Genomic DNA, 9,100 nt, shown 5'->3' with positions numbered 1-9,100 from the left:
TCTTCTTCATATAGTCCAGCTTCTCAGATTATTTGCTCAGCATATAGATTGAATAAGTACGGTGAAAGGATACATCCCTGACACACTCCCTTTTTTATTTTAAACCATGCAGGGTCCCCTTCTTCTGTTCAAACAACAGCCTCCTGGTCTATGTACAGGTTCCTCATGAGCACAATTAAGGCTTCTGGAATTCCCATTCTTCTCAATGTTATCCACAATTTGTTATGATCCACACAATCAAATGCTTGTGCATAGTCAATAAAACACAAGTAAACATCTTTCTGGTATTCTTTACTTTGAGCCAAAATCCATCTGACATCAGCAATGATATCCCTCATTCCACATTCTCTTCTGAATCCAGCCTGCACTTCTGGAAGTTATCTGTCAATATACTGCTGCAACCGTTTTTGAATTCTCTTCAGTAACATTTTACTTGTGTGTGATATTAATGATATTGTTAGATAATTTCCACCTTTCTTTGGAATGGGTACAAACACAGATCTCTTCCAGTTAGTTGGCCAGATGGCTGTCTTCCAAATCTTTTGGCATAACTGAGTGAGCGCCTCCAGTGGGGCATCCATTTATTGAAACATCTCAATGGGTATTCTGTCAGTTCCCGGAGCCTTGTTCTTTGCCATCTCCTTCAGTGCAACTTTGACTTCGTCTTTCAATACCATTGGTTCTTGATCATATGCCACCTCCTGAAATGGATGAACATCGACCACTTCTTTCTGGTACAGTGACTCTGTGTATTCCATCCACCTTCTTTTGATGCTTCCTGCATCATTTAATATTTTGGCCATAGAATCTTTCAATATTGCAACTTGAAGCTTAAATTTTTTTCTCAGTTCTTTCAGCTTAAGAAATGCCAAACGTGTTCTTGCCTTTTGGTTTTCCAATTCCAAGTCTTTGCGCATTTCATTATAGTAATTGGCTTTGTCTGCTCAAGCTGCTCTTTGAAATCTTCTGTTCAGCTCTTTCATCTTGTCATTTCTTCCATTTGCTTTAGCTACTCTCCACTCAAAGGCAAGTTTCAGTCTCTTCTGACATCTACTTTGATCTTTTCTTCTTTTATCATCTTTTTAGTGACCTCTTGCTTTCTTCATGGATGATGTTCTTGATGTCATCCCAAAATTCTTCTGGTTTTTGGTCATTGGTGTTCAGTGCATCAAATCTATTCTTAAATGGTCTCTAAATTCAGGAGGGATATATTCAAGATCATATTTTGGCTCTTGTGGATTTGTTTTAATTGTCTTCAACTTCAGGTTCAACTTGCATATGAGTAATCAGCTCCTGGCCTGGTTTTGGCTGAAGATACTGAGCTTTTCCATCACCTCTTGCCACAGATATAATCTGATTCCTGTGTTTTCCATCTGGAGAAGTCCATGTGTTTAGCTGCCGTGTGTGTTGTTGAAAAAAGGTATTTGCAATGAATTAGTCATTGGTCTTGCAAAATTCTATCATGTGATCTCCAGCATTATTCTGTCACCAAGGCCAAATTTTCCAACTACCACCAATTCTTCTTTGTTTCCAACTTTTGCATTCCAGTCACCAGTGGTAATTACACATCTTGATTGCACATTCAGTCAATTTCAGACTGTAGAAGTTGATAACAATCTTCAGTTTCCTCATCTTTGGCTTTTGTGGTTGGTGCATAAATTTGAGTAATAGTCATATTAACTAGTCTTCCTTGTAGGTGTATGGGTATTATCCTATCACTGATAGCACTGTACTTCAGGACAGATCTTGAAACATCCTTTGTGATGATGAATGCCATGCCATTCCTCTTGAAATTGTCATTCCCAGCATAGTGATCATATGGTTGTCTGATTCAAACTGGCCAATACTGGTCCATTCCAGCTCATTAATGCCTGAGATATCAATCTTTACGCAACAGGCAGGAAAGCTGGGGAGAGTGAAGCCAGAGGGGATGACAGAGCAGAGCAGCAGCCAGGAATCCAGGTAAGGAGAGGGACCCAGTCCCCCCCCCCCCCAAGAGGCAGGAATGTGGGGGAAAGTGAAGCCAGAGGAGGCAAAAAAAGTAGAGCAGCAGCCAGGGATACAGGTAAGGGGAGGGTGGAGAGGTTTCAAACAGCTAAGGGAGACAAACTTGTCTGTCAGTTTGTCATACTATGGTGCCTTGTGTGTTGCTGTGAGGCTTGAGGCTGAGCCACTGGTGTTTCAAGTGCCAGCAGGGTTGCACATGGTATCCAGGTTTCAATGCAGCTTACAGACTGAGACAGACTAGGAAGAAGGAAGAGGCCATCCATGTCTCAAAGAATTGGCCAGGGAAAACCTTATGAATAGCCCAGTGCTGTATGTTGTCTGATGAAACACTGATACATTACATACATATTTACTACAATAAAAAAAATGACTTGATTGTGACTTATTTAATCTCATTTTGATTCAGTTTTTCCAATGGAAAAACAGTGGGGCTGCTGGAAGAAAAGATTAAAGCAGGCAAACAACAACCCAAGGACCAAATCTGATCTACCATCTCTTTTTTTAAATAAAGTTTTATTGGAATACAGGCACACTAATTTAATTATGTATTATCTGTAGTTCTTTTCTTGCTACAACAGTAGAATTGAATAGTTGTAACAGACACTGTATGACCCATACTGTCTGGCCCTTACAAAAAATTTTGCCAAGCCCTGGCTTAGATTATTCACTTTTAAATCTTTCTTCTTTTTTAATTTTGGACAATATACTTCCATAGGAGCTCTGGTAGCATAGTGGCTAAGGCACTTGACTGCTAACCAGAAGGCTGGCGGTTCAAATCCACCGGCCACTCCTCGGAAGGAAGATGGGGCAATCTACTTCCATAGTGATACTGCCTCGGAAACCCAAGGAGGGGTCGCTATGAGTCGGGTCCAACTCGACAGCACATAACAACAACAACAACAACAACACTTCCGTACTAATAACGCCTCAGAAACCCAAAGAGGGGTCGCTATAAGTTGGATCCAACTCAATGGCAATGAGTTCGGCTTTTTTTGTTTTGTTTTTTAATTTAAGCATTTACTGCTATAAATTTCTCTCTAAGTATTGCTTTGGCTACATCCTTTTTTTTTTTTAATTGAGATACAATTCATATAATTAATCTCACCACTTAAAAATGCACAATCTAGTGAACCTTAAGAATTGATGGACTCCACAAATAATCTTAAATTACCAGATAGGAAAATAATTCTGGTCTCCCTTCATGGTGATCTAGCCCAGGATATAAAGATGACTTGTACACCTCCTAGGAATTTTTAGAGGATGAGGAAGATAGCAGGGTAGAGAGATTTAAGAAATCACTTAAGACATGACTACGTAAGAAAACATTCTTCAAACAGAAGGCAATTGTTTTTTTCTGGGAATACGATACTTGAAAGAAATAAACTCCCTAGTCTCAGCTGTGGCCACTTACCTGGAATGGTAACTTTGGTGCCACGGAGTGCCAATCGTGCCCTGGGATATTTGCATCATGCTGGCATCAGGTTGGTTCTCCCCAAATTTGGTTGAATGCCAAGAGTGAGGTCGGCCTGGAGGTTCACTGCGCCTGGGAGACACGAGAGATGGAAAAACCCCTGACGTTAGCAGGATTCATAGCTGAATCTCTTCAACGATGTCATTTATGGATTTCAAAGCACAGACTGGTATATCCTCAGAGACTGAAAAGCAATATCAAGTAAATACTGGAAAGCAGATTTTATTGTCTGCCTTACTAACCATTGTTTTTTTCTGCTTTACTAATATTTTTGTTTTAGCTCTAACTCCGAAATAATTTCAAACTTACATAAAAACGTTAAAAAAAATAGTATAAAGAATCCCCATATAACCTTCATGTAGATTTCCTAAATGTCAGTATTTTATACTTTATTAATTTAAAGCATAGGAAGTTGCCTTGATCTTTCTTGGCCTCTGTTTATCCATATGTAAAAATGTGAGCAATGATCCTTTACTACCTCCTAAGGGACTTTGCCGTAGTGATACTGCCTCGGAAACCCAAGGAGGGGTCGCTATGAATCGGGTCCGACTCGATGGCACATAACGACAACAACAGCAAAGGGACTTTGTGTGGCTATATGTTGAAAAGTTTCCAGGGGAGTTTTAAATCCTCTGACACATCCTGATGCTCAATAAATCATAACATTATTTTAATTTCTTGGTAAGAAATGCATTAAAAATTTGGAGCTACCTCAGTGTTAACAATGGTCTAAGTTACATAGTCTTGGTAATGATATGCTCTCCAAAAGAGTGTCTCATTTGTCGCAAGTCAAGACTTTAACTTTGTAAACATATGCCCTTGTAACACAAAGTATTGACAAAAGGAAAAGAGTGGGTGTGCTTGGAGACTGCAATACTGAAAAATGAATTTGCCAGGAAGGATTACACTACTATAGAAGGTCAGAGTCAGGAGACAGTGGCTGTGCTTTATTTTTGGCAAAAGAGTGAGATGAGCTATCAGACACCTCATGCTGGAAATTCTTGAACTGTAGACTGTAGGGGAATTTTCTGCAGTTTGGAAGCACTTTTACGGAATCCACATTGGTATGAAGATAAAAATTGTAAGTTACGCTGACTCATTGTACTTGGCTCCGTGGCTAAACATATGCCTATACCTTCTCTATGAAGAAATAAGTTTGCTTTTATACTATAAATGAAAAGAAAATCCCCCTGGTGACAATAACATTTCCAGAGTGTGAGTACAGCAGGATACTACTAGACCAGGTGTCAGGAGACTTGAATCTTTGCCCTGAGTTGTTTATTAGCTTGATGTATGACCCTATGTAAATTATTTCTCCTCTTGAAGCCTTAGTCTGCTCATGTAAGAAATGAAGATTAGTAAAAGTAAGTTGGATTGACTTCCTTACAATCTGAAATAACTTAAAAAATGCATAAGAGACACTGAAAGCCTTTGAAAAATGATGATTTCCAAGAAATACATAGATTTTGACTCTCTGAAGAGTGGTTATGGTGATAGGAAAATGGTCTTGTGTGAAGCAAGGAGAACAAATGCCTGAATTGTACGAATTTAGCAGTTAGACAATAAATACTTATTGAAGGTACTTATAGTCTGGTGAATTAATGCCTGAGTTGCTAAATAGGCTGAAGAAAGGGAGAAACATTGAGATCTCTTTTGATAAAAGGTGGGGGACACAAAGAAAGTACAATGTGGCTAAAAGTGAGCTCTAAGGTCAGACAAACCTGGGTTCAAATCCTGATACCACTGTTTGTTATGCCTTAAGATTTTAGGTGAGTTTCTTAATCGCCTGAGTTTCCTCATCTATAAAGGGCACATTAAAACAGAACCTGTTCATATGGTTTTGGGGAGATTTAAAATTAAATCGTCTCTTTCCCTGTAGCCACTGAGTTATGCTGAGGCCCGGGTGCATTCAAAATTCAGCTCCATCCACAATCTGCTGCCGTGACAAAGGAAGGCACTGCTGCTGGAGGTATAATGGGCCTTAATGTTATTTCACAAGAGGTGCTGAAGACTGCCCCTCATTCAGAATGGTCTAGAACACGGAATTCGCAAAGCTGCCAAAGCCTTAGGTAAGTGCCGAGCCCATCTTTCTATGCTTGCATCCAACTGTGATAAGACTATGTACGTCAAATTAGTGGAGGCCATTTGTGCTGAACAACAAATGAACCTGAGTAAGGCTGATGACAACAAGAAACTAGGGGAGTGGGTAGGCCTCTGCAAAACTGAGAGGGAAAACTTTATAAAGTGGTTGGTTGTAGTTGTGTGTTTAACGTCTACAGCAAAGAATCTCAAGCCAAGGATGTCACTGAAGAGTATTTCAAATGCAAGAAATGAACAAACAACAAACGTGGCTGACAACAAACAAAACGAAATGGTGTATCTGGTACAGAGGTCAGTAAATGTTAAATATTATTATCATCATTTATTTATTATTAATGAACTGATACAGAGTGGGTAGGGAGACAAGCTCATCAAAGAATCTGAAAGGAAGGCCAGAAAAAGGGAGAAATAGCTGAGGGTGAATGGCAAAGGAGGGGGAAATGGACAGGAATTATCGGCAGTGATGAGTCACCCAGCTCTGAGCTCCCCAGGCATTTACTCACCACCATCAAGTTGATTCTCACTCACAGCGACCCCCATTAGGTTTCCAAGGCTGTAAATATTTATGGAAGTAGATGGCCTCATCTTCCTTCCATGGAGCAGCAGGTGGGTTTGAACCACCAACCTTCTGGTTAGCAGCCAAAGCCCTTACCCACTATGCCACCAGAGCGCCTTCCCCAGGCATTAAGAGTCAATCATTATGGCAGGGGCTGGTCTGAGACTGACTGTGGTCACAGCCCAGAAGGACACTGTCCAGGCTGGTGAGGCAGGGAGTTGCCAGGACTGTGGCTATGACTTGAAGTCAGAGGGTAAGCACAGAACTAAGTAATAGATCTCACCACTAGGAAATTAAGAACTAAAGGAGGTTATTACTTCATAGTCTTGGGCTTGAGAGAGGAAGTAGGATATGAAATGAAGAGAGCAACAACAGAAGCAAATATGTATTTAAATTTACAAAACACATTTCATATAGATTATTTCCCTTATCCATGGTGACTCAGCTGAAGGTCTCATCATTACAGCCCACAAATGGTACTGCAACTTGCTTGGCTCTTTGTTCCTACTGCTCTCTAACCCATGTAACAGGTCCCATATGACCCCTACTTGTGGGTTCAGCACTACTCCAAAGTTAAATCAATTCTCTTCTTAGAAGAGAGAAGCAGAGGGCTTTAGGTTAAGGGTTTAGCAACTTAGCAGTTACGCTTGCAGCTGGATGCACTCTGACGTCAGATACTCAGCTCCCCAGAAAGTAGGTTACTGCCTCTTCAACCAGTTCCACAAAGCTAGGCTACTTCCCTGGAACCTCAGTTCTTCACTGACATATTCTTTCTTTATCACCCAGTTCCATTCACTGATTAGAAATCCCTCCTAGAAATCAGAAGAGGAACTGGACTGCAGGTCTAATTGCCTCCATGAACAACTGTCTCCTTTACCATGAGGCTAGAAGAACTGGATGTTGCCTGGTTACCATTAATGAATGTTTTGATCAAGGATTTAATAGATGGATCTTGGTCAAAAGGGGTAAAATGTGAAACGGAATTTAAAATTCTTATGGAATGCAGTCTTCCTGGGCCTACTGAGACTGGAGGAATCTCAGAATTGACTGTCCTGAAAAAATCTTTAAACCTTGAACCAAAACTATCCCTTGAAGTCATCTTGAAACCAAACAGTAGCTTACCTCAACTAGTAAAGAATGTTTGCCTTGGATATTGCCATGTTTTAATGAATTTTCTATATGAGATCAAATTGACAACAGTAACTCTAAACCACAGATGAAGAGTTTAGGGGGCAGTGAATCGATGTAAATGATGGTAAAATAATTTGGAAAGAGTTAGCAAAAATGGTGACACAACATGAAGAACATACCCAATGTTACTGAATTGCACATGTGAAAGTTGCTGAATGGGAGTATGTTTTGCTGTGTATTTTTTCACCAAAACAATAAAATAAAATAAAATCCTTCCTGGTATCCCACACCCAAAGTCTCATGGCTGATAAATCCTAGAATTAGTGTTCAAATACAGTTACATATGACTTCAGGCACTCAATATATGTTAGTGGTTCAAACACCAGAAGTCCAGACCTTAATGGAAAAATGAAATCACATTCGCATGAGGTGCCCAGAGACACTTCATGTCCATATCATTTTGGACCCAGTGGGCAAAATACACATAAGGAGAAAGAGTTAAACATCTCCCTGTCCCCCACATTTGACTGCGTAGTGAGGGGATTTGATATGATCTCTTCTCAGTCATAAGATGTTATCCCTGACTCTAGGCATTGGCTATGAGGAGCCGATAGATGCCAAAGAAGAGTGAACTTGGTCCAGCACTACTGGAAAGCCGAGGATGGCTTCTAGGAGCTTCATCCCTGCAGTGTAGTAAATTATATGGTATGGCTCTTCTAGCCATAGTCTTTGTAACTCCCACTCTGCTGTAAGCAACTGAGTAGCTGCTTGTTAAATTCATCCACCTGGGGCAGCACAAAGTATCTTCTGGGAAAGTTCACTCTCAGGTGTGTAGAATTCTGATGTTGGGATTTGTTAGTTTTGCTACCCTGCCAGGCTTAAAACGAGCCCTTCTAGAGGGAGAAAGGAATCTCTTTGACTGCCGGCTAAGAGAGATGTACTTGCTGAGAGACATAAGAAAGACGTGCTGCTGAGAGAAAGATGAGAGAGACACACCACTGAGAGTCTGATGTGCTACTAAGAGAGACTGAGACAGCTGGCTGAGAGAGACTGAGCACAGTCCTGAACTTGAACTGTAGCTGGCTGCTTTCCTAATAAACCCCATAATCAGTGAGTTCTGTGTGGCCACTGCAGTGAATTATCAAACCCAGCAGACAGGTGGTGGGTGCTGTCAGAGGGATGGTTGGTGTCAAGGTTGGTAAAAGGCTTGGATAATGAGGGCATGTCTGGCCGCATAGAAGCAGGCATTGGGCTGCTGATGGCGATTCTGTCTTCCTCTTGTGGAGTTACAGGAGGTCAGAAGATGCTGCTTCTGTGCCCCTTTAGCAATCTTCTAACAGTATTTGTGGTAGTTAAGTTTGTGTGTCAACTTGTCTGGGCCTGGTTGAATGCCCGGGTAGCTGGATGCAGTATTCCTCATGAAGAGACTGGTGATCAACTCCATGGTGGAATCTACTGTGAGCAGCTGAGTACTGCCTTGTGGATGTGGTCTGCTTCCTATATATACGGAGACACCTTCGGGAATGGTCTCTAGCTTATGGCATGCTTGAACCCTGTATGTAGCCATGTTGCTGTTCAGCAGCCTGCCATGCTCTGCTGACCTTGGGACTTCTAATCAATTTGAATTAATGGCCTGCTGTGTGGTTTGGTAACATCAGGACTGTGCCTTTTTACATGTCAACCTTGGGCTTGTCAGCCTCAGCAGCCAGCAGCTGAGTAAAGAAAAGCCTCCAGCTTCCGTGGGCTGGGAGCAGGAGGCAGAGCTGAAGCCCAAGGTTGAGGGGCTTTCACCCAGCCCCTAGAGCCTGGCACTTTGAACTTGGACTTAAAGCCTC

At 41.3% G+C, this 9,100-nt stretch overlaps 1 protein-coding gene across 1 annotated transcript in view; it reads right to left on the bottom strand.

Moving 5' to 3' along the window:
* Window positions 1-9,100, bottom strand: part of SHROOM3 (shroom family member 3) — a 577,837-nt gene that overhangs the window by 67,182 nt on the left and 501,555 nt on the right. Inside the window, exon 4 of the mRNA XM_007949040.1 lies at window positions 3,419-3,550. Coding sequence (XP_007947231.1) covers window positions 3,419-3,550 — 132 coding nt within the window. The remainder of the gene's footprint in view (window positions 1-3,418; window positions 3,551-9,100) is intronic.

Source organism: Orycteropus afer, unplaced genomic scaffold (assembly GCF_000298275.1).
Source record: "Orycteropus afer afer isolate SDZICR_OR568_19922 unplaced genomic scaffold, OryAfe1.0 scaffold00235, whole genome shotgun sequence".
In the NCBI taxonomy this organism is placed as follows: Eukaryota; Metazoa; Chordata; class Mammalia; order Tubulidentata; family Orycteropodidae; genus Orycteropus; species Orycteropus afer.
This window is presented reverse-complemented; position numbering and strand designations above follow the sequence as displayed.